At 43.6% G+C, this 24,165-nt stretch overlaps 1 protein-coding gene across 1 annotated transcript in view; it reads right to left on the bottom strand.

Annotated features, from left to right (window-relative positions):
• cntn6 (contactin 6) overlaps positions 1 to 20,769 on the bottom strand; it is a gene marked incomplete at both ends in the record, with an annotated part of 38,795 nt that extends 18,026 nt beyond the window's left edge. Inside the window, 12 exons of the mRNA XM_079186362.1 lie at positions 1,770 to 1,942; positions 2,553 to 2,680; positions 7,961 to 8,111; positions 8,438 to 8,567; positions 8,750 to 8,892; positions 11,733 to 11,917; positions 12,073 to 12,175; positions 12,745 to 12,948; positions 15,856 to 15,951; positions 17,482 to 17,657; positions 17,820 to 17,943; positions 20,709 to 20,769. Coding sequence (XP_079042488.1) covers positions 1,770 to 1,942; positions 2,553 to 2,680; positions 7,961 to 8,111; positions 8,438 to 8,567; positions 8,750 to 8,892; positions 11,733 to 11,917; positions 12,073 to 12,175; positions 12,745 to 12,948; positions 15,856 to 15,951; positions 17,482 to 17,657; positions 17,820 to 17,943; positions 20,709 to 20,769 — 1,674 coding nt within the window. The remainder of the gene's footprint in view (positions 1 to 1,769; positions 1,943 to 2,552; positions 2,681 to 7,960; positions 8,112 to 8,437; positions 8,568 to 8,749; positions 8,893 to 11,732; positions 11,918 to 12,072; positions 12,176 to 12,744; positions 12,949 to 15,855; positions 15,952 to 17,481; positions 17,658 to 17,819; positions 17,944 to 20,708) is intronic.
• Between the last annotated feature and the right edge of the window lie 3,396 nt (positions 20,770 to 24,165).

The raw sequence follows: 24,165 nt of genomic DNA, 5'->3' as shown, positions 1-24,165 counted from the left end.
CACATTGGTATAAAAGCCTCGCAGAGGAAGAAAAACAGCAAAAAGTAGCAAAGTCAGAGTCAGAAAAGAAAAGAAAAGAGAAGTATGGAAACTCCTCGGAGCACATTCAATTTCTTTCTCAGTCATACGCAGTAAATCCTGCACAGGAGAATCTTCACCACAGGACTACAAGAAAAAAAAGATGACATGACAGGCTAGCAAAACAAATTAATTCAGCTTTACATTGTAAGGAAGGCCAGACAAAAATGAGTTGTTTCAAAACCATTTTTTATTTGTATCTTTTTGTTGTGTTTATATTTTACCCTCACAGCTCAGATGAATGTCTCAGACAAGAGATTGTTACAGTTTCTTTTATCATTTCACTGCTGTGCGCGCCCACACACCCGAATGTTTCTCCAAACTCGTCTTTTTCTCCAGCAAAAATACAGCGATTCAGACACCGACCCCCTTTTTGTGTATTAAACAAAGGCGAGTTGAGCAGCTGTTGTGATTATGTCGGCCGTGGAAGTGTCAGCGCTGCGCGGGCGACTTCAGTGGGCCTGGTGGACTCCAACACAGGGAGCACAAATGTGGTTATTACGAACGGAGCGCATTGATTGATTCACTCGTATAGTTAGATCACCTCCGGGATGGAGGAATGCAAACCCTGTTTACAGGTTTTCGCACTTCAGACGCGCGACACACAGTAACATCTGCTGGCATCTGTGAATGAAGTGCACACAGTTTCGGACCCTAATAACACGATTCCCTTTGGTGCTTTAATGTTGTCGATCATTCAGCCTAAAGAATGGAGGCAATTCAAAAAAATGTGCCTCGCAGCTCCCCCAAAAGTACGCTAATTAAAGAAATAGTTGAAGATTTATCTCTGTCCATTACATTTTTAGCTACAGCCAAGCAGCAGCTTAGGTTAGCATAAATGCTAGAGATGGGGGAAACAGCTATCCTACCTCTAAAGCGCACTATACAACCACATTATATCTCCTTTGTTTATTTTGTTCATAACCCCTCCCTCTGCAGATTGCTGTGCTGTTTCCACCCGTTTCCTGTCTGTATGTGTGCTAAGCTAACTGGATGCTAACTTTAACCACAGACGGACATGAGAGTGGTATCTTTTCATCTCTCAGCTCTTCAAAGCGAAGAATATTTCCCAAAATGTCGAACAGCCAGATGCGGCCACTTCCTGGCATGTCATTATTACATAACTTTTTGTGCTGATCAAACAATAAGGGAAATAACATCTTAATAAATGAGCTTTGGAGGCCTTGCTTAGATTACCGTAATGCACGTCATACTGTTATCACCTAGGAAAAAACAACCTAAACGTAACTAAGTATTTCACTACCTTTTCCTAAACCTAATTACATATTTTAAGACCTTTTTCTAAACATGACTAGGTTGTTTTGTTGCCTAAACCTAACTGAGTTGTTTCCTGTGAAGACGGAGGTTTATTTTGAAAGGACTGCATGCATGGAACGAGCAGAGATTGAAACGTGTTGCTGGCTTTTGAAGGGAAAAGCTTGAAAAATTGCCTTTTTTTACTTTTCATGAGATATCATATGAAGCGTTATGTGAGGATACGTTGCACCATTAAATACATTTATTTTCAATCCAGCTTTTGAGGAAAAATGTGATGGTTAAGAAGCACTCAGGAAATAGCATAGCTTCAATATCAGCTCTAGCTTTTAAAACAATGATGTAAGTCAAATCCCTGGTTCTGATCCCCGGCCTAAGACCCCTGAAGAACAAGCATTCGGCTGTATCATACATACCCCTCCAATCATCTCAAAGTGCTCCTGCCTGCTGAAATCAATGGCTTTCCCATTGAAGAACCACTTGAAGATGGGAATCAGGGACGAATCACTGGACACCTCGCATGGCAGCACAATGCTCTGTCCAACGGTGGCGTCCAAACTCAAGGGTGGGACTACGATCTTGGTCGGCTCTACAGCGTCATGACAAGAAAAAGGGAGAATTAATCGTTACTGTATGTGGCGCTGAATATCTATAAAATCCAACAAAATGAAGAATGCAATAAAGCTTAATTTGCCCAGAACAGTGGGACAGATTCTGCTCTATCAGTGTAATTAAGTGACCTCAAATAACTTCACTTAGGAAGCGAGTGCCTCTCATAACTCAGTAATGAATAATTAAAACACACTGCAATCACAATGTCAACTAGAGAGGGGAAAAAGAGAAAGGAACTCCCACTCTATGATCATCATTATTTAAAAAATCCAAATCTGAAAGTGCTACAGCAGCTCTTTTTTAAATTAAATGTCAGTGTCAAAATATTCCTCACTCACAGCTACAGACGGTGGCGGTTTGCCCCACTCCGCTACATGCACAATAACTCACAGCTGACAAAACCACGGATGACTTATACGTCTGTCAAACCGGCGGGAACATAAAACGGCTATATATTTCATTATCAATTTCATGCTTGAGCTAGTATTTTTCCCCCTTTACAAAAGTTTAAACCCTTGGCTTGAAAAGGTACAGTAGTAAAAGTGTGTGGAGAAAAACAACAACAACAACAACAAAAACGGACACACCTTTCACCAGCAGCGTCCCGGTGCTGCTGGATGCCCCAAAATGGTTTCTGGCCGAACACGTGTACCTGCCTCCGTCCGATGTGGAGATGTTGCTGATACGCAGCGTCCCATCCGCCATGATAGTCTGTCTGAGGAGAGGGACAAAGATCAAACAGTCCAGTTCTCAACTCGTTAGCCGTTAATTGAAAGAAAAGTGACGATAAGCATCAAATTAGAAACTGCTTCCTGGCCGGAGATACGGTGTCATTTCTCGAGCCGTTTCAACTTTTTTTTCTTAATTTATATTTTTGAATGAAGGCTTCAGAATCTATTCCAAAAGTCTATTTGCACGCCTCAGATGATAACAATTATCTTAGCTGAAGCAGAACAGATTTGCTGAAGGGTCAGCACAGTATTGACAGCGCAGCAGCTTAAATGCACATATTAATTGGATACACAGTGGGCCACCAGGGCCGGGCGGCGATAGGAGGAGGAGGAGGAGGAGGAGGAGGAGGAGGAGGAGGAGGAGGAGGAGGAGGAGAGGGGCAATAGAGAGAGATAGAGAGAGAGAGAGAGAGGGCGATTTAGAACGGGATCTTCACCTGCAGCCTTATCGCTCAGCAACACGTGGAGATAGTATCAACATGCTGTAAAGCCATTTCTGAATAGTAATAGCATGGAGACATATAGAAGCATCTCACTTGATAAAAAGAAAGTGCCGGGCTGGTCTCATGGGAGGAATAAAGTGGGAGACTGAAAAAACCCCATTGTGGTCTGGTTGTAGCAGCTTGCGGGTTACTTTTATGAACTTCATTTCCCTTTTTTTTTGTTACAAGATTCTCTATTGAAAATGAAGCCAATTAAATCAGTGAAAAATCTTAGTGTAAATATATGAAAATGATATATTAAAAAAATTATTTTAACAACTTAACCTCTGTATTGTTAAAGGGGGCATATCATGGAAAATTCACTTTTTTTTGCGCTCGTGCACATACAGTTGTGTATCTTGATTTTCTACGAACCCACAAACCTTAAAATGAGAAAACCCATTCTGTCTAACAGAAAACATGTGATTCCCTTTGTCACGTGCCGGCTCATTAGAATAAAACCGTCCCCCCACCATTTCTTCATAAAGTTCATTCTTATCTTATCTGAGTATCTCAATCCTCGGCTTCAGAGCTATCGTTGCAAAGGTGCACCATATATTTCTTAGAATTTCTCAGACTGGGCTTTTTTGTGGGGGGGGGGGGGGGGGGGGTGTTAAAGAGACAGGTTTGAACCTAAAAAATGAGCATGGTATGTTCCTTTTAATGCAATAAACCACTTAATATCATCTGTTTCTCATACTGTCTGAAAGAAAGAGCCTCGTCCTTGACTGTTCTGTCTTTGACTGATGTTCAATTCTTTGCTTTTTTTTAAGGGGAATATAAATATAGAACTATAAAATATAAATATAAAAACAGCATAATAAGGAGTGCTAGTAGTATTCCTTTGCTCGGTCTGGAGCATCTCGCTGCTGCCCGATAAGCTCATTGCTTTTAGTGCGCAGCAATAATTAAAGTATCAACCTTTTAAATCAACTCAGATCTTCTCTCAGATGGACTGTGGTAGCAGGACAACAACACGCTGCTCAGAGAGACTTTCCTGAGAAAATCAATCTGAAACACTTGAACTGAGGGGGACAACAGGACTTTAGAAAGTAAGTGAAAATATTTCACATTCCAGCCTGGAACGCTTATTTTTGGCACCATGGCTCTGCACAGACAAGTTGGAAAGCATGTAAACATATTCATAAACGAGGCCGATAATGCGCTCCTGTTGTGACCTTTTGGATCGAGTAAATCAAACAGGAATGCTGCGAGCAGCCAGCGCCGAAATCAAACAGATTCACATTGGGCTCCGCATTGGAATAAATATGTATTCACTGGAGGCCGCGCTGAGACCCAGAGAGCATGTCTGACACAGGGTGCTTTGCGCTGATTTATTGACAAAAATATCAAACGCTGAGTGATGGAGGCACGCTGAGAACATGACCCGAGGGGGCAATGAGCTGCGAAACAAATAGAAACGCGAAGAACTATCTGCTTTGTGGACAAATGTTGGTTTATGTTGGGAATTTATATTCTAATTCTAATGCCCTGCCTGGGTAATGCACGGGTCATTTTTCTCCCTTTCCTCCATGACCAGCGCATGGAAGAAAAAAAAACGGGATAACTAATCAATCCCGCTGGTCACATGTTGACGCAGGTCCAGCGAGCTACATAGAGTCCATGGAAGAAGAATAAATGGCTGAACGTATTGATCGGAGCCAGAGCACAAAAGAAAATGAAGAAGGGAAAAAAAGAAATACAGCAAGAGACGAGCTGTACACTTTGCACTTCATCTGATGCAAACGCAGCATGCATAACCAGCATGCAAATTAAAAACCACCAAATTAGAGTCAGCATGTGCCACAGTGTTACATGAGTACATTTAACGGCACTCTGATCTTGATCGTCGCGGCGCTCTCGCTCATTTTCTGCAGTCTGCTCCTTGATAGATTGGCTGTCAAAACACTGTACCCACGTTGTTGGTGTGATCTGAAATTGCGACATGTAATTGGAAATCAGTTGCTGGGTACATCAGATGGTGGCTTTCATAAAAGAGCGGACAACTCTTGCAAAGTACAGGAGCGTTTCAGTCGAGTGAGGCAATCATAATGAACTGAGTAAAAGACCTTTTTTATCCAATCAAAGCCTTATGAAGTCAGAAATGTTCATTTTTGATTATTGCATGTTTCTGATTCACTCACATTGATGCATCGGAATGAATGAGCATGAACCGTGTTAACCCCCCCCCCCAAAAAGTGATTATGGTGCACTTTGCTCTGGACTTCTGCCAGCAAATTTCAATGGGCTACTCAGGTTTATCTCCCTGTATTCACATAGGACTCTGGTGTCGATATATTCCGACCAAAGACTCATCAGAAGTATTTGTACTAAAGAAAGAACTTCAGTGAGTTAACCTGCACCCTGGACACAGCTGTTTAAGGCAAAGACTTCTTCCATTTGAAACTTTTTCACACTGAAAGTTTTTAGTAGAAACTTCCTTTTGATTGGCAAAAGACGAGTACTACCAGGCCGCTGTTTTCAGCTAAATATTGCTTTTTTTTAAGTTTGAATGACGTTTGCATAGAATGTACTTTTACGGTTTCTGGGTGAAGCCCGAGAGATCTTATGAGAACACTTGGGTGGGTGGATGAAGTGGCCATCCTACAAGAGAAAAGTCCCAAATGACATGGTGATTCTATTTCAATCATAGCAGCTTTCAAATGCGGGGCCACATACAGATGTTGGTATAACCTTGGAAAAACTATTCAGTTCAGCAGCTATTTCAAATCTCACATTTGCGAAATTCTCGATGGTGAAGAAATATGTATGAACTGGCTAATGGAAATGACTTTGGTCATACGGTGTTAAAAGAAAATATGCACATTTCCACAGATCCAACGTTCGTTTCGTCTTCTCTGCTGGAGTGACTCCTGCTGGGTGGTCAGGGTGCCTGCATTGAGGAGGTGGGGGAGGGCATGGGGGTGTATTAGGCCCCACCAGCTGAGCTCCTCACAGGTGGGCATCAGTGGAGTTAGCGTTGTCGAGGGCCACTATCGACGGGAATCGACCGCTTGTTAAGACCCACCACCTTTCAAGCTTTCCATTCCCTCATGGCACGCGTGCAGTTTACATTGATACCAGCGGCAGATATACCATCAAAACCAAAAGGTTCTTTAATATGAACGTGATGGCTACATACACGATATCATGCTAAAAGACTGAAGCTAAAGCTGCATGTTCTACGCAAAAAGTCAGCAGCCTCACTCGCTGAAGAGCCATGTAGACTAGAGGACATTTATGGAAATAAAGAAACGGGAGTGTTCTTGCAGTGTAAAGCTAGTTAGTCCCAGCATTGTAATAAGGAAATTAAAAGCAGAATCCTGTTAGTTTGAGTACACACTTGTTCACAGTTTTATTTTTGTCTGGAAGAGAACCTCTGCTCTTCGACTAAATGCTCACAGCTGTCTGAAGCGACTCGCTTGAGAATTGAAGGCTGGTGATTTTGCACGTGCACATTTTACACATGTCTACAGCCTTGTCCCATTAATACACATGCTAATCGCTGGTGATCAACATAAGCATTCCAGATATCAAACTGCATTCATTCGCACGCATATGATGCTTTTGCTTGGGGGCTATTTTAATGTTGTGCCAGAACCTACAGTCATTTTTTTCAACTCAAAAAAACACAAAGAAACTTTCTGTTAAACTTATATGAAAGAAAGAAAAATCCCTTCCCGGCAAGGCTCTCGGAGAAGAAATTGCTGCTATTAAGTTAATTATACGGTTTGAGACTGACAAGGCCTTCGGATGGTGATTTACATAAGAGACAAGCTTTCAACTGCAGTGTGTCTGATGACGTGCGGGCGTACTGGACCATGTTTTAAAAAGGGAAACACCAGGATACGGACCTTTCTTCCCTCACAAACTAACCTAAATGCACGATAGGCTAAAACAATTACATTAACAGTGGGAGCGTTTCCGTCTTGAGGGTCTCTAAGAGGGTCAGAACTGGCTTCAGTCCCGCAGTGCTACAAGTAGGTTCATGTTGGAAAGCGGTTTTCACCGATTTACTTACTTCTGGTTTTGAGTCTCTTTACTTGTCGGACCTTTCTAGCAGCCAATGAGCCCGGCCCCTTGCTTTTCTGAACCTACATCACATTTCCCCCCCTTAAATCTTTCACCGAAACATTTAACGAAAGCAGCTCTCCCGCTGTGCTCCAACTCCGTTGGTTCTTATTGTGTGTATTAGTCTATTGCAACAACAAACTGTTTCTTTTAGCTCGTAGGTGTTGCCTCAGACCTTTAAATCATGACACGGTGTGGCCTGTCATGTAGCCCGGGGTGGAGTTTTGCTCAAGGACGCAATGAGTTATTTTTTCTCTGTGTTTTTTTTCCACACAGAGAGCATCCCTTCAGGGTCTCGGTTCTACATCCAGCACTTTGACTGCCTTGAAGAGCTCTGAAGCTGTGGGACGCTTTGAAGTTTCAAGAAAAACAATTTCAAATTGCACTTTTTATCTTGTGCCGCAGAAAAACTGATGGAGTAGGAGGTCACGGCCTCGTTCTTAGATCTAGTAAAAAAAAAAAAAATAAGGGCTTCAGACAAAACTACTACTGTCAACAGAAAACCAACATCTTTTTCTATGTGAGAAATAAGGTGTCTATCTCTGTCTCGGACCGAACAAGGCTGCGTTATGCAACGCTGGCTTCCCCCTGAGTCCCCTTGAGCAGAGGCATAAATTACAATGAGCGCTAGAAATGAAAATGACCACGTGAGCAAACCCTTTTAACAGATGCCATGAGGAAGCATGAGCAGCGGTGCATACGATACCCTACCTCTCGCCGTCCTTCAGGAGTTCGCCCCCTCTCCACCAGGAGACGGTGGCCCTCGGGGAGGCGTGGGGGCGGCACTCCAAGACCACCTCGCCCCCCCTCTGGATCACGGTGGACTTCTTCACGGGCCGCCGGGTGAAGTCCGGCGGCGAGGCTGAGGAGCAAACCGCCGTTAAGGTCCATTTGTTTCGCTTTGCGGAGGGCGCAACAGCCGCGCATCAGCAGAAATGTCAAGTGCATCACAAGCAATTACGGCAATTTCATTTGGCCGCCACACTGGCTTACTGTTTGAGTGAATTATGGAAATGAAAGCGAGGCGGGCTATGGCTCAGCGGGGAGCTGCTTCTGCCTCTTATCATTTATTTATTTCAGATAGGAAGCATGTTCATTCTCCTGACAACACAATGTACATGCAGTGTATCTCTGCTTTGCCTCTGGTTCAATTCATTGTAAATAATACAGGGCGAGCAAACTGCTTACCTACAACCTTGAGCTCAGCGCTGGCATACACGGCTCCGTGTTCACTCTCTGCCACGCACTGATACATCCCAGAGTCCAACAGACTGATCCTGGAAATGGTCATTCGACCCGCTTCCACGTGGATCCTGCCCTGCAAATCAGGCCAGCTGATTAATGTTTGGCGACATCTTTCACTGGTTCATGTCCATTTCATTTTCTCTTTTGCGAGACGAGTGCAAGCTGTTGGATCATCCTTTGCCTTCGAGGTTTTCATTCTCACATTTTGTCAACAACAACAAATGTCAAACCTCAGCTTGACTTGTGGTGTCTTACCTCTGCTGTTAGCGGCTGACCGTTCTTCAGCCATTTGTACGTGGGCCTGGGTTTACCCATGGCTTTACATTCCCACTGCAGATTAGCATCGATGGCCATGTGAGCATCTTTCAGTGTCTGGACCCAGTGCAGATGTTCAGCACCTGTGGAAAATGCCAAAATTAAATTGCAGAGGGAACAGATGAGTATAATGATCATTATAATGATATGTTAATGCACTGTGCAGCTAAATAACTGGATTGCATGATTGCATTTTTTCCCCCAAAAAAGGCTGCATGAACAGTGTGTGGAGCAGCTTTTTTTCAAACATTTAGAGCTTGTTTACTCTAAATGTGGAGTAAATTGCTGTCATATCTTGACTGCTGGAGTGGTTTTTGGGTCTGATTTACAAATCTGAAACATGGCGTATGTGTTTCATCCAATTTGCTCTCGCAATCTGCGTGTATTTAGCTTCTGCTTTCACTGGGGCAGCAGCTCATTACGCAGTCAGTGCACGGGACAGGCCTGCAGGCGCATTGTGCAGTAGGTGCAGTTCATGGATTGGAGATCACCAAGAGTGAAAATGTATTATGCTGCAAATACTACAATAAAACAAAGCAACAGGATGTCAGGATGTCATCTATTTGTGTTGCAGTTTGACTCCACCAGAGAAAAGAAACAAATTCTGTTGCTCATTAAATTGAAAAAGTTCTTGATATGTCGGCCTCTGTGCGATATTAAAGCAACAGCGTCAATAAACAAAAAAGACAAAAGAAAATATAGCTCATATAAAAACACAGTTTACACAATACCTGCAATCAGAGGTGAGAAAGAGAGAGCTCACTTCTTGTCTGCTTCTGCGAGTTTCTCTTTCCCGCCACGACCTCAATTTTTCAATACTCTATTTACTTCAGTTTATTATCCTTCAGAAGTGCCTGACTTCCCGAGTTACTACAAGTAACTCCCTCTGCCCGTTGCATGACCGGACCTTGAATGCAGAGACTAGACATGAAGAGTCCCGACAAGGTGGGCTCTAAATGTGTAAATGAAGGCACAGGGCACAACGTTTAGTCAGATTTAGTGAGGCAATCTCAGAACCCACCGGCTAACGGTGGGATGAAGGTTTAGCCTCTGGGGGGGTTTCTGGGCCAAGACTTCCTGTACCATGTGTTTACAGTCCAATAAGCAACTTGAGAGGACAGAATGGTGTTGGAGTTGAGAGACAATGTCTACATGCATATATTTGTTCTTAGAGATTAATAAAAAGCTAAAACGCGATCAGACGATAGCCGATGGGCTCCAAGATTGCATTTCGGGCCAATGCGTTCCGCCTTTTCTTTCTCTCCACACAGAACTGCTCAAACGTGACTGTTCAACACTTCTCGGATTACAAACATTAACCAGAACGCTTCCGATACCAAAAGCTTGTCCCGCTGCCTCCAGATATCTGTTTATATACAGGTGGGGCACACGTGTCAACACATGGTCTTATAAAGAATGAGCTGTCATACATTACCATGTTGTGGGCTGATAACAAGCAAGGCCAATCATCCTATACAAACAGTCCTATAAAAGCAGCGCTCTCTCCACCACCACAATTGACCTAAAATCTAAGAATATTCAAACTTTTTGGACAAATTATCCTGAAGGAGGAAAAACTAGCACATCACCTAATGGCAGCTATATAAATACTGCTCCATTCCTTATTTATTCCCATCGTTTATCAGGTATTACCTTTACTACTAGTACTATACTGTGTTTTATCCTATTCACTTTCTCATATGCATGTATATGCACATGTTTTTAAAATGACTAGTATTGCAATGATTGCCTATGTAATATACCTTCTTTTGAATAGAGCAAACACGTTGGAATTGCAGTAATTATTTTTTCTATCGACAGGAAGAGGAGCCGTTGCCCCGGTAACAGCTGGTGGGGATCCAAATAAATACACTGAAAATCAATCTTGGTATAATGACGGACTGAGAGAGAAACTTCGACAGCCACGTCGAATCAATAGTCACGTTCGCATACTATCACAGCGAGATTCAGAGGGATGAAGCTTTAATCTCCAGCCGGCTGGACTTTTGTAACGGCCTCTTCTCAAAGAACCGTTCAGCTCCTTCAGAACGCGACCGCTGAGTCCTGACAGAAAAGAAAACAACTTCCAGTGAGTCATGACACCGAGTTTGAATCACTGTCGCTCGTCTATAGATCGCTCACTTGTTTAGGACCTCCACACATCTCCGACTGTCCCTCTCTGCTCCGTGAAGCCCAGTTAATAAACGTGGAGAAGCAGCATTCAGTGACTTTGCACCACAGACGTGGAACAAAAGATTTGGTCCGACTTTGAATACTTCTTTTGAATCCATCTTTTTATTTTCTATTCTGCCTCTGACTGAACCTTCGGCCTTAATTATTTTTCAACCTTGCATTTCTTGCTCTTTATATATATTTTTTTTTTACATTTTTCAAATTGGATTTCTATTTTTTTAATTTGTTGGGTCATGTCGTGGCTTATCTCCCTTTGAATGGATTAATTAAAGCACCTTGAATTGCATTTGTGCGTGAAATGTGCGACACAAATAAACTCGCCTTGGCGCGCCTCACTGTGTGTCAACAGCCACTTACGCCTTCGCGTTTGGCGCTGCTCACGTCAAAAACTAGACGCCTTACACAATCAAAACAGCTGGTATGCAAATGATATGTTAAACCAAAAATGTACAGACGGATATGATATCGATCCGTTTCCAGCTCCTCATTAACGCGTTCAGCCGACGGGACCAGCGGAGACTCTCACCGATCCGTCTGCCTATAGAAGACAGTCGGGACTCATTTCAACGCCAGCGGTTTGACAGCCGGTAGATTCTATCCCGACGTATGAGTAATGTCATTTTCTACCTCAAGCCGCTGGTTAAAAGAAATGTACAGGACGGCCAAAAAAAAAAAATATTAGCAGTGATCTCCTTTGAAACAAGCAAGCAAAGGTATACACGGCTCTTACTGTGGAATATGAGTTGCCCTCTGGCGACATTTCGTCCTCTGGTGTTCGCGGCCACACACTCGTACACACCGGCGTCCTCCGGGCGAAAGTATGGGATTTCCAGAACCCCGCTGGAGTGGTTGATTTTAATCTTGCCAGGGAGTGGGTTTCCATCCACTCTTCTCCAAGAGATGGAAGGCACGGGGCTGCAGAGGGCACACACACAGAAAGGTCACGCTGGCCACATCCTTCCTGCTCACGCTGACCAGAAGGCCCGTGTCTGCTGAAGTAAAGGATGTCTGGACACTTCATTAAATTTGACAATGCAATGTGAGCGTGGTTACGCGTTTCCGACACTTACTTTCCCAAGGCGAAGCATTCCAGCTTCACCGACGATCCTTTAGAGACTCGGAGGGTGTCGGGAAACTGAACCTCGATCTTTGGCTCGTATTCACCCATCACTGCTGCGTGAAGGATAAAAGGGGATCACATCAGTCCAAACACAAAAAAACACGGACATGCAGTTCCCTGTAATTCATATTGGATGTAAGAACCGTGGCGCGGATGACACTGGCAAGGGGAGCGAGGCGTGCGTGTCGGCGCCGTACAAACCAGCGTTTGGCTCAGCGGATGGATGAGTTTGGATTACATATCTTGCTTCAGCTCGAATCTGAAGTGGTACACATAAACGGTCCTGATGGGGGTTTAGTATGTGTGGCAAGCTCCTCGCTGTGTGTGTGTTCCTGCATGCATTTTTGTCAGCGCAGACTACATTTCTGGTTATGTAAATATGTGCCTTCATGCAGCTAGACGAGGCTTCCTGGAATACACAACCCCTGTACAGTTCAGAGGCTTTTGGGATGGTGGGGAAAAACAACAGCAAAAACAGCATCACGCTCAAGACAAGCGATTTATCTCCCCGTCTTGCCCCCCCCTCCCCCATCCCCACCCATGGGCACTGAGTCCGACAGCGCGCGTCAGTTCAGTGCCCAAGATAACCAGGAGGCAACAGAGGCGAACTGAGGGTGCTTACCGTCTCTCCGCACCACCACAGGGGTTGGAGAGCTGAACACTGTGGTGTTGGTCATCATGTTTCTCACCGCACACGTGTAGTTCCCCACGTCCGAGGCTTCAACTTTGGCGATGTACAAGTTGCCCGTCTTCTGAGAGATAAAACGGCGGGCGTCCTGTTGCAGGAAGCTCCGCTGGCCGTTGAAAACCCATGAATATTTGATCTCTGAAAAAGACAAAAGGTGAATAGAGGAACAGATACACCTTCCTGTGACATTCCTAAAATGACATTAGAACCTGCATGGGAAGGGATCTCTTCACAAATAAATGATGAGATATTTTATTTCTCCTCTAAAAACATAGATATAAGATGACATCACAGAATAAGGCTGGGGATGTTTTATATTTTTGGTCAACAATCCCACAAGAACCATCAATGAACTGTAAGATGGCAGTTAGAGCTTCTTTAGTTAAACAGAATGTGTGGGTGTTAATTACAGGAGGGAGTTGGACACATTGTTCAGGTTTCTAAACACACACTTCATCCCCCTGATATCGCTCCGCCAGCTACCACAGCCCACAAGTTAAGGATGAGTCATCAAATTCAGCAGCCGCTACAACGATCAACCACGGCGCATTCGGCTGAGAGTCACCAGTTAAAAGGCTACGTGTTCCGTTTGTGAAATAATGTTTACCTTGCAGTCATTAGGTGGCCCTGTTTGAACAATTAACGTTATATTTCAGTTAGAATAAATGTATTCTGTAGGACCAGCCGCAGCCTCTAACGTTAGCTAGTTAAGCTAGCAAGTTGAAGTTTGCCACTACCATTGGAGCAGTTGACAAGCGCTTTGGTTCTTCTACAGAAACATTACACTGAAGAGAGAGTAATGGCGACTCTCGGTATTCGTGTTAAATAGAATACATATTTCAGCCAGACTGTTGTACTGGACGGCATGTTCCTTTGTTACACTCTTCACAACATTAGCACTGATGTTTGTGAGTCAATCACGCATACAGTATTAAAAAAATGTATATTACTCTACATGTGAAAATAGTCACATAGTTACTTATGGTTGAATAACATTTGAAAAAGAAACTGCAGTGCTCAGCTGTTTTTGAAAATGACTTTGTTTTCATAGGAATAAAGGATATATTTGGGACCCATTGTTGAAGACAGGAAGTAGGAATGAATTTGCTTGGGACGGAGTCTGGAAGTCGAAAAGCACCGAGAGATGGATCGAGGTTGAGTTCAGCCAGACTGTGTGAAACAATGCAGCCCCCTCATCCTTTTGAATTGGACCGCTGTGTTCGGGTGTTGACACGCAGGGGTACATTCATGGTGGATTCCTTTTTAAATGTGAACAATGTAATTCTGCTGTTTATATCACAGGAGAAGAAATTATTTTATTCAGGTTTTTTTTTAATTATATACAGCTTTGTAGTGTTTTGGCTTTTATCGTATCCGCCTTTAAACTCATGGAGCTATTAATCAAGCCAGCGTTCCTGGATTTCATTGTCTGGTACCTGAAACACCAAATCCACCCCTTGTGTTGTTGTTTTTGTTTTTCACCACAGGGCTGTTTTTGGTCTGAATACCCAGTTTAACCGTATCTGCTTTGGTCTTTGCATATGATTTTTCAACAATAAGAAAAAACATAGAATAACTGGTATGGTATCACAGTAAATTCAAGCAAATATGGAATTGGTCACAAGGTCACATGTGTGCTGTATTACTTTGTCGCATTCTGTATTAAAGATTTTGCAGGCAGTATTTAAAGGGATTAAAGGGGAGGATTCATGTCAAAATAAAGAATGGAAAGGACTGATGAGAATGCCAATGTAGCAGTTTAAAACACACACACACACACACAGCAAGACAAAGAGAGAGGGGCAGAGATGTCTGCAGGGGCCCGCAGAGTGAACTTGGCTATTAGCCCAGCCCTCCTGTATCAGACACATGGCATTCTGCTGTCAGCCCTTTTGACTGGGCAGACGGTAAGAAGTCCCACTCGCTTCCTTGAGGGAAAACAGTGAATTAAAATCATTATGGGGGAAAGTCAGGGGCAGAAACTGACAGACCTTTCATGATTAGGAACTATCAGAGACTGGGTCTGTTTAAGAGCTAGCAGTCTCACAGCAACAGAGGACTTGCAGGCACATAATCTCATGTCCTCTCTGCACGGCTCCTTTTTAGACCACTTACCTATTGATTGCCCAGAGACGCTTTGCATGATCCCTCTTTTACCAAGGTGCATCACTGTGTGCTCCTCAAGTGGCGCAATCAACAAGCATTAAAGAAGCTTTTGACATAATGTGGCAGCAAACCCCCCTCCCCCCAAAAAAACAAAATTTTTCAATTTCAAAAACACCTCAAGGTAGCATTATCGTGTAGCGCAAATCCCATCGCATGTGTGACAATGCTGTGTTTAAGAGGCAAAATGAAGAGATGGAGGCTTTGGAAAGGGGGAGGAGAGGGGAGGCTGGAGGGCAAATTGTTAAAAGTGTGGATTCCCGCGTGGCCGTAGGATTCAGCTGGCAACAGAGAGCGGAGAAAAGGCTGCAACACTGGCGTGAAATTGTGCTGGTGGGCACCGGATGGCTGCAGGAGTGCGGACCACTTTGAGGGTCTGCTAATCAGCAGCGCACAGACATGCGAGCCGACTCGCAGCTGGTCCACGAGGATAAACGCTTCCCCGGCCACAGCAGCCACCGGCAGACTTTATTACCCGCAGATAACCTGCCTACATATGAGAAAACCCCCAGAAAAAGACAGTTGGGGGAAGTGGAGCTCTGGAGACTTTATAGACGACAGCGTGGTCACAGATCACATGGGCTAGAAAAGTGAGCTCAAGGTTAAGAAGTACGAGGCTATGAACTATAGATGTGAAGGCATGGGTCCGGGCAGGTAGAGCAGTGGCTGAGCATGGAAAAAAAAAGAAAAAGTCTGACAGATAAGGAGAAAACAGTGTGTCAGAGTTGGAGAGCAAGAGCAGCAAAATGAGAAGGTGGGAAGGTATAACAAAGAAAAAACAAAAGAGACACGGCAGTGTTATAGGGAGATAATAAGCAGCCGAGTGAGGAACAATAGAGACTGCTGAGGCAAGCAGACAATGCAGAAGAGTTAGCGCTGTACCTCCGTAATGGGGTGGAGGGCCGCAGAGCAGAACCACGGCTTGACCCTCTCTCACCGACACCGTGTTCCTTGACTTCCTGCTGAAGTTCTGCAGAACTGTTGAATATGAAATGAGAAGAAGAAAAAAATAGACAACTTTGCAGTGTTTGACAGCTGGAATGACTTTAGAAAAAGGTGACGAGGAGGAAAAGGGCATTTCAGTCTGCAGAATTACTGCCATCTGTTCGCGTTGCTTACGAGTCAGACCCGGGAGTCGCTCGTTAATATCGCAGCACGAGCCGGAGATCTGGTGGAGGGTGCACCAACGTGCCCCTCGCCAATCGAGCTTGAGAGATTACTTTCGCCTTTAATTAAATGCTGCCGTGCGGCGTGAGAGAATAAACAGCGGGGAAGACATATCAATCCCAAAGTCTTATAAATACCAGACGAGTCCCAGGAGGGATCCATCAAATATCAGCAGTGGTCAAATCAGAACTCGACTGATAAAAGAATGAAGACATGACGGCTCTCATTCCTTCAGACCCGTGCGATTGACATTCAATCCGAGATTGCGCTCTGTGATACGAGGGCGGGATCGGAGAGAATACACTATTGACAATAAGACAATTATGACATGTACAACTGCCAATCAAAACTACTTTTGTGCCCTTTAAACACAGAGCCCCTCCCCACGCCTGTCGTGACGCAGTGACAATTTGGGATCCCTGTGGAGAGTTCTCCTCAGAGGGAGCTTTTTGTTGTTGTGTGGATGTGCAGCGTTTTAAATATGAATACGGTAGAACAAAAATATTTTGTGGACGTGTCACCGAGATACCAAACCAGCACAGTCAAGGAATAACCTCGGTGTGTCCAGTCTGTTACCACTGTTACTACTAAAATCTGACATTAAACAAACAATCATACAATAAAAAACCAACACTATAAATGTATAACCCAGTTAGAAGGCAAATAAGGTTAATGTCTAGCATCTTAGCATGCTAATACTACTATTTATTCCCATTAGGAGTGTATCGTTAGCCTGTTAATGTGCAATGTTCCACCAAAATACTTACCCAGAAACATTTGGTGTTTCCTGCCATAAAATATTTGATAAGTGGAAAATGTTTCTGTTGTAAATGTTAGCATTTGCAACAACTGAGCCGGCGGCTTGCAGTTCACGGTGATAACGGTGATAAAGGTGATAACGGTGATAAAGGTGATAACGGCGCTAACGATGCAAACCAAGGTAAAAGTGCTGACAGAGCGTACAGTGTTAACCTGGGGGGGGGGGGGGGGTGGACCGGAGGCTGGATGCCACACTTCGGCAGCGATACCATCGGTCGGGATGACGCTATCAGCTGTGGGGCAGTCACTCACATGCACCAACATGCACTAAAGACACACACGGCCTGCCCGGCTATGTCAACACAGGAAGGAGAAACTCAGATAACAACACACACAGAGGGAGAGCGACTACATTCTCTGCTCGGGTAGGCTTTGCTGCACTATATCTTTACGTAGCAAACAGCTGTTTGCTCCTGTGGATCCCGTATACGTCGCACCTTCAATATTGGCATTCTATGAAGTCGTGCACAATTTCACAAATTAAAAAGGGAAAAAAAAAGACAAAAATCTGACTCTACTCACAAGCAAACTGGACTTTCGCTTCCCTGCTGACAACGGTCCCAAAAGTGTTGGTGGCGATGCACTGATACACTCCTCCGTGATCGATGACATGGGGATTATTGATCAACAGGTTCCCCTCCACAAGGCTGTAGTTAGGATCTGACTGTGTGTTTATTTCACTCCCATCCATTATCCACCTGTAGAGAAATACCAAAAGAGGTTTCCTAGGTCTGCTAATAGTGTGATTCCTCGTCATCTTTGTGAAAATAAATCCATACAGTCACACAGTAACACAGCCTGGTATCATAAACACTGTAGTCTCACGTATTAGACAGTCAAAGGGCAGTAAAAACACTTACCTATAGCGCGGAGGTGGGTTTCCCTTTGCTTTGCAATTAATAAACACCTGCTTATCATCAGCGCTGAGGGGGAAAATACTGTCACTAGGCTCCTGGGTGAAGACAGGACCATGGCGCGTATTATCTGTGGGGGGGAAAAAAAGCACATTAGACGTACAACAATACAGTACTCAGCATGTGACACTGAATTAATGCAAAAATAAATCACTCGGTGATCAAAAAACTGTCTTTAAACTCTACACCCAAATAATTAGCTGCCAACATGGCTCTTCTACGTTTAATAAACCCTCTTGTGCACATGTCACGAGGCAGATAATGCACCAAGATGAGAGAGCAATTAACTCGGGATAAGCCTGTCCTATACTGGCTAACAACTGTCACACTTCAAACACGCGAGTCGTGATGTTTCTTTCGATCGTTCACAATCTCGTTCACAATCAGGAAACTTATTCAGAGAAGTCATTTTATCAGTAAACACAGTGCTGTTACAGGAAAAGGCAAATAGAAGCAGCTTTCACTCATTGATTCATTTCGAACCCAATTATTTAGTATTGCTAAGCTTTAATACATGTACGAAATACCTTTTCAGTCTAGTTTAATATTACTTAGTATTTGAAAAAAACAAATAGTACTCAGTAAATGATATGCTCCCTTCTTGGGTTAGGTTACAACTCTAGTTAGCCAGAAATGCTAACCATTGCAGCTAATGTCAGAGCAGATAAACACACTTTTAATCGACTCTTGACACTTCTGCTTGTGTGTTTTTACTTTTTGAGAGACACAGAGAGATAAAAGGTCACCGCTCTCCTAAGTCTGACTCACCAGTTGTGGACTGCGGGTATATAAGCGGCTGTGTATCGCACGCAAATGTCACTTACTTCTGGTGTTAAGTGTTACTAACAGGTGCTTTAAGTGAGAGCTACAGCCGCGACTCTTTATTCAAACTCACACTTTGAATCCGGCTCACTGTGTGAACTTAAACGTATACATGCACGGAACCAAAACACAGGCAGAACGCTATAGCTGTAACACATGCCAAGAGTAATTAGAAAGATTGTCAAGTAAACCAGCTGGCTAATTGAGTTACGCTTTATTCCATTATGATCGCAATGCCAGTAGGATAACTTGGTTAAGGTGTTGACATAATATCTTATTCTTGATGTAATCTGATCATTAGAGAGCCTGCGAAGCTGTTGAATGTATGCATGTTGTTTGTGGGTCCGCTCAGTCGAGCTTGTTGTCTTGGTAAGTTTCATCCGAGCGATCAATACACAGGAGTAATTAACCAATGTAGCACTAATTACTCCCATGAAATCTAACATTTCTTCAATGGACGCGCACTCACACACTGGTGTCCACCCCCCCCCTCACCCCCCCCTCTCCCCCCCCTTTCCTCTGAGCCCCTCACCGGCGTTGCTCCTGCAAAAAATGGTTCATTTGTCTTTCGCCGCACTGCTTTTTGTCTCTAACCTTGACGAGGACAAAGAGTGCTCCCTCCCGTATCATCATCGCCATCATCATCATCCTAATGAGAGTGGGAGTCTTTGCTTCAGGTAAGGGCCACGTCCCGTCCCCCCCCCCCGGCCTCTGAGGGAAGCACTTAATTTCTTTATTATTTTTTTTACCCTGGTTGCGATGTCCTTTAAATTAAACAAATTAATGAGCCTTAAATAGCCGGGCTATTTCACCAGGGAAATGATCTGGTGGTTCTGTGTGTATGCTCCAGAACAGGCCTGCCCTGTAAACACAGCGACTGCACTGACCGCTAACATACACACACACACACACACACACGCGTACAAATTAACACTTAATTAGTTTTCATGGGAGTGCATGCAAATCTGAGCTCACTGGCGGGTATGTATGTGGTGTGGCGCATGCTGCTATTTGCATATCCCTTCATTCTTCTCTCTTGTGTGTGCAGGCTGCATAGATATACCGCAGTGAAACTGCTGACTTGAGACGAGATGCTGAATCAATGGAAACGGCAGCATAAATAACACAACAACAAACCCCACTCCATGAGCTGTATACATTTAAATGTGTTTTTCTGAAGAATAAACGGTTGGCTTAAGATCAGCATACCCAGCGTATCCATCATATGTCGACATTAAATCTCCCTCGGCCGTCCGGGCTGCACCGGGTTACCGTAGCCAGACGTTAAGTGAGCGCTCTCGGAGAGATTTGAACCCCTTCAGCTGTAGCTCACACAGGTATTAGGGAGCTGAAAGCTAACGTTGCTCTGCTTTCCTCTCAGCGGAGACGAGTGCCTCGGCACACGGCGGAATCTATGTTGCTGAGAACGGTGTACGGAATACATTAACGCTGAAGAAAAGGGCCTGTGTTGGATTTGTATTTTATAGTGCTTACCACATTTCACGTAAGTGGCAGCAGTTGGACATAAAGCGGGGAAATTGCATAATAAAACAGGGAGGCGTTAAAAAAAAATAAAAAAATAAAAAAGACCAGAGAGTGTGAGCTCTCGCACGGTCTCCCTTCAGATGTAAATCCGGCTGTGAGTCACGTTTATCAGAGAGGGATCTAAAGAGAACATGTTCAACTATGGCTGCCGTTAAATATTAAGATAAAAATGTAACTATAATAGTTAATCTTTAGAATGGCACAAGGCAGTTTCACAACTTCATCCCTCCATAGAAAACTACACCAGTAAATTTAAACCTCTGCCATGTTTGCACATTTTTATAAAAACTTTGCCCGTCTGCAAAAGCTAAACGCCTTCTGAGACTATCGCTCCCTTTCAAATGAAATGAGCCTGCATGGGAACGAGGCGAACCCTCCCTGTAGGAAGATGTATGCATATCAGGTGTGTGTGTGTGTGTGTGTGTGTGTGTGTGTGTCGTATGAAGGCGGCTCTACTTGGCGTCTCACCAGCCAGGCACTCTTTGAGTGACAGAAAGATTAACAGTTCCCATGGCAACAGCATCTTCATTTTCCAAGGTCAAAGATGCTCCTTCTTCCCATCCAGTCCAGGAGAGCGGAGGATATTTCCTGGGCAGACGCTGCTCTGTGTGGCTCTGGAAGGAAAAGAAAAAAGGAGGGCATACGAGCGTGAGGAGATGCCATCTACGACAAGACTTCTTGAAAAGAAAAGAAAAAAAAGAAAACAAGCTGGAACTCGTGGAAATCGTCGAGCCATTAATAATGAATTCAACCAAATAAGCCGAGCCAAGATCCCGTGCCGAAGGGCCAGCTAGCAGCTGATACCAAGGAGCTGATATTTAGTGTACACATACCGCTGCTACGCTATCTCCTCGTGGCAAGTCAAGCATTCCAAAAAAAAAAAAATGTGGCTCGCAGCAACAGATGAGCAGAGCCGCCTGCCAACGGTGATGCTAAGCTTTCTAATAACTGTTAGTTCAACATATTTACTTTGGTAAAATGTGTGATGTACAGCATATATCACAGGGAATGCTGATGAATGTAGACAGACTGAACTGAAGGAGAGATGAAAAATAAAGATCCCTCTGTGGGCAAATCACTCAACCCACTTAAAAACATGTTAACAGAAAGCCCATCTTCCACGGATCACGATGCCAGGAACTATTGCCATCGATTCACAACTACAGAATGAAAGCTTTGATAATTTGGCCCACCTTGTTGAAAGCAATTATAGGTGAGACAATGCAGCTCATGCTGTTTCGGTTGCAGTCTGTAGGCAGACGCATCGGGGTGTTGGGATATTACTTCTGAGCCCATTGTTCACAGCTTCTAAAATCGATATTTGAACCCACAGAGAACGATCAGCTCTGAGGAGAGTGAATATTGGACTTCATCAGGGGGCAGCTACATGCGCTGCTTCAAGTAGCAGCAGTCTGATATCTTGCTATCATCTCGTATGTTGTTACTGTATGTGTATTCAGTACAGGATGTGCCGTTACGTGGTTTGGTAAACCCTGAGAATTCAAATTATAACTCTTACGTTAGACAGACTCACTTTGCCCCAAGGATCACTTCAGCACAATGTCAGGAGGCAAATGAATTAAGCAACATAAATAATATTTGTATCTGATTTGTATATAAGATCAAATGAATCAACACTCTTTTAATTCTTACTGCTACTATTTACGAAATAAATCAAGTTGGCACAAGGAGTGACACTTGACATTGGTCATTGAATTGCCTGTTTTCAACCTTTCGATGTTTGAGGTTGGCATTTCGGCTGTCGATTTTGGATTTTGGTCGTCACCATCTTGGTTTTTTGTACGACTAGAAGTGACAAAGGAGGGTGGACAAGTACAACAATAGGATATTTTTAGGCAACCAAAAATGTTACAATTAACTTTCATGAACTGAAAACACACAGTGAAAGGGTTAAAGTTCTAAGACAAAAACTCTCAGACTGAACAACGCCGCGGTCGCGACCTGTCAATCACAAGGTAGCCCCGCCCTAAAGCATACTCTGCTTTATGGTCTGTTTGACTCTAAATGGACCATAATCTACTAAATGATCATAACGCTGTGTTGAAGAAGACTTGAAACTATGATTGAGACCATAAACTCATGTTTACAATGTTTACTGAAGTAATGAATCAACAAAGAAGTAGAGTCATTTTCTCATAGACTTCTATACATTCGGACTTCTATACAACCAGAGGAGTCGCCCCCTGGTGGTCAGTAGAGAGAATGCAGGTTTAAGGCACTTCAGCATTGGCTTCACTTTTCAGACCCGCAGGTTGCCGACTGGTTTATCGTGTTTATCTGCTTTATGGGATGTTGACATGATAAGTGAACACACGGTTGGAGTCTCTGTTCATGCCCTTATGAATGCATAATCAATATGTTTGTTCTTTATATTAATTATTAATAAATGAATAAATGTTAAATGCCACAAAAATGTGTCTTGTCATCATTAAAAAGTGAAAATAATGACACAATTCTTTTGATGAGAAACACCTGATTGCACCCACATTAAAAAATGGAACGAGTATTTATACGTATATCTCTCACAGAGAAGAACACACAATGTTACAAATAAAATACAAAAATGTCTTTTTTTACAGCATTTCTTCTTACTTTTCTGTCTCTTGCCAACTGATGGATGCAACAAAACAGGAAGAATCACCACTGGTGAAGGGAGGAATGGAGAAGAAGCATTAGCCGTATAGAAGGCGAAGTAGATTCATTCTGCTCTCCATTATTTATTCTAAGGGAGCACAATAAGGATCACTCAAGCTCCATCTTGTCAGTCATCATTATCGATTTTGTTTCCACTTTTTGTTTCCACCCCAAGCTTCTGCCTTTTGTTTGTCATCCGGCCCACAATCTTGTCATAAGTCTCAATCAAATATGGAGGCATAGATCAATAACGGGAGATATGGTTGATGGCTTTCCTTATGAGACTCACTGTGTTGATATATCGGCTCGTTCTGGAGAAAACCGATGGAGAAACTTTATCTGTGTAGATTCAACAGCATTCTTTTGACCTACTGTGGACGGTGAGCTATGCAATGCTCTTTCAATAAACTGTTCATTGATTAAGACGCTGGGTGAATAGGCGTGAGATGAATCGCACAGAGATGCGTATGGCAGTTACATGGTTAAATGCATGTTTTTCTTTTTTCGTCGGCCTCTCAGAAACTTTGAAATCAATGCGAAATGTTTTTCCAGACATTTTGTCAAAAACGGCATATCTACGATCGATGCTGTTATAGGCCGGCACCTGTAAGTAATTCCAAATCAATATGTCTTCAAATTCAGACGCGCTCGCCAAGAGCCGTGTGAGCCGAGGAACTCAGAACGAGTCAAATTAGACCCAGAGATGAAAACACTATTAAACCTGCATCTTTCAAGCGGGATCAGCTACTTTATCAGCGGATACGTGTGAAAGAGAACGAGCTTCTTCACATTGATCAGACTGAGCTGATAAGTGTCTTGGCTATTTTTGAGCCTGAATTGAAATGATGTAGGAGCTTGTGTTGAGGAGCGTTTACTCCTCCCTAAAGCATGGGGCGGATCTTGATCGCACTATTTGACGTATAACTTCTAGGTAATGTCTACATTAATACCCACATAATTCATTCACGCAAGTGAATCCGAGACGGATCATTTGCCGATACGAGGACGCTCGATGAGGAATTACAGCCATTGGTATTTAGTGGATTGAGAGGATACGGGAACCATTACAGCCCACTGCAGAGGTTGTCTAACAAGCCCCCCAGCAGCCTTGAGTCATTAGTCTACCCGCTCTGCCCAGTGATCAATGTTAATCTACGTTCGCTGTAGTCAGCTGTCCGCTCTCACTTTCAAGCTGATCAACTTCATTTCGCCGGCTCGCGAACTCGCTCGTTTGGCATTCAAAGTCAGACACAAGGAGCCTGATTGCATT

Source organism: Pholis gunnellus (assembly GCF_910591455.1).
Source record: "Pholis gunnellus genome assembly, chromosome: 3".
Taxonomy (NCBI): Eukaryota; Metazoa; Chordata; class Actinopteri; order Perciformes; family Pholidae; genus Pholis; species Pholis gunnellus.
This window is presented reverse-complemented; position numbering and strand designations above follow the sequence as displayed.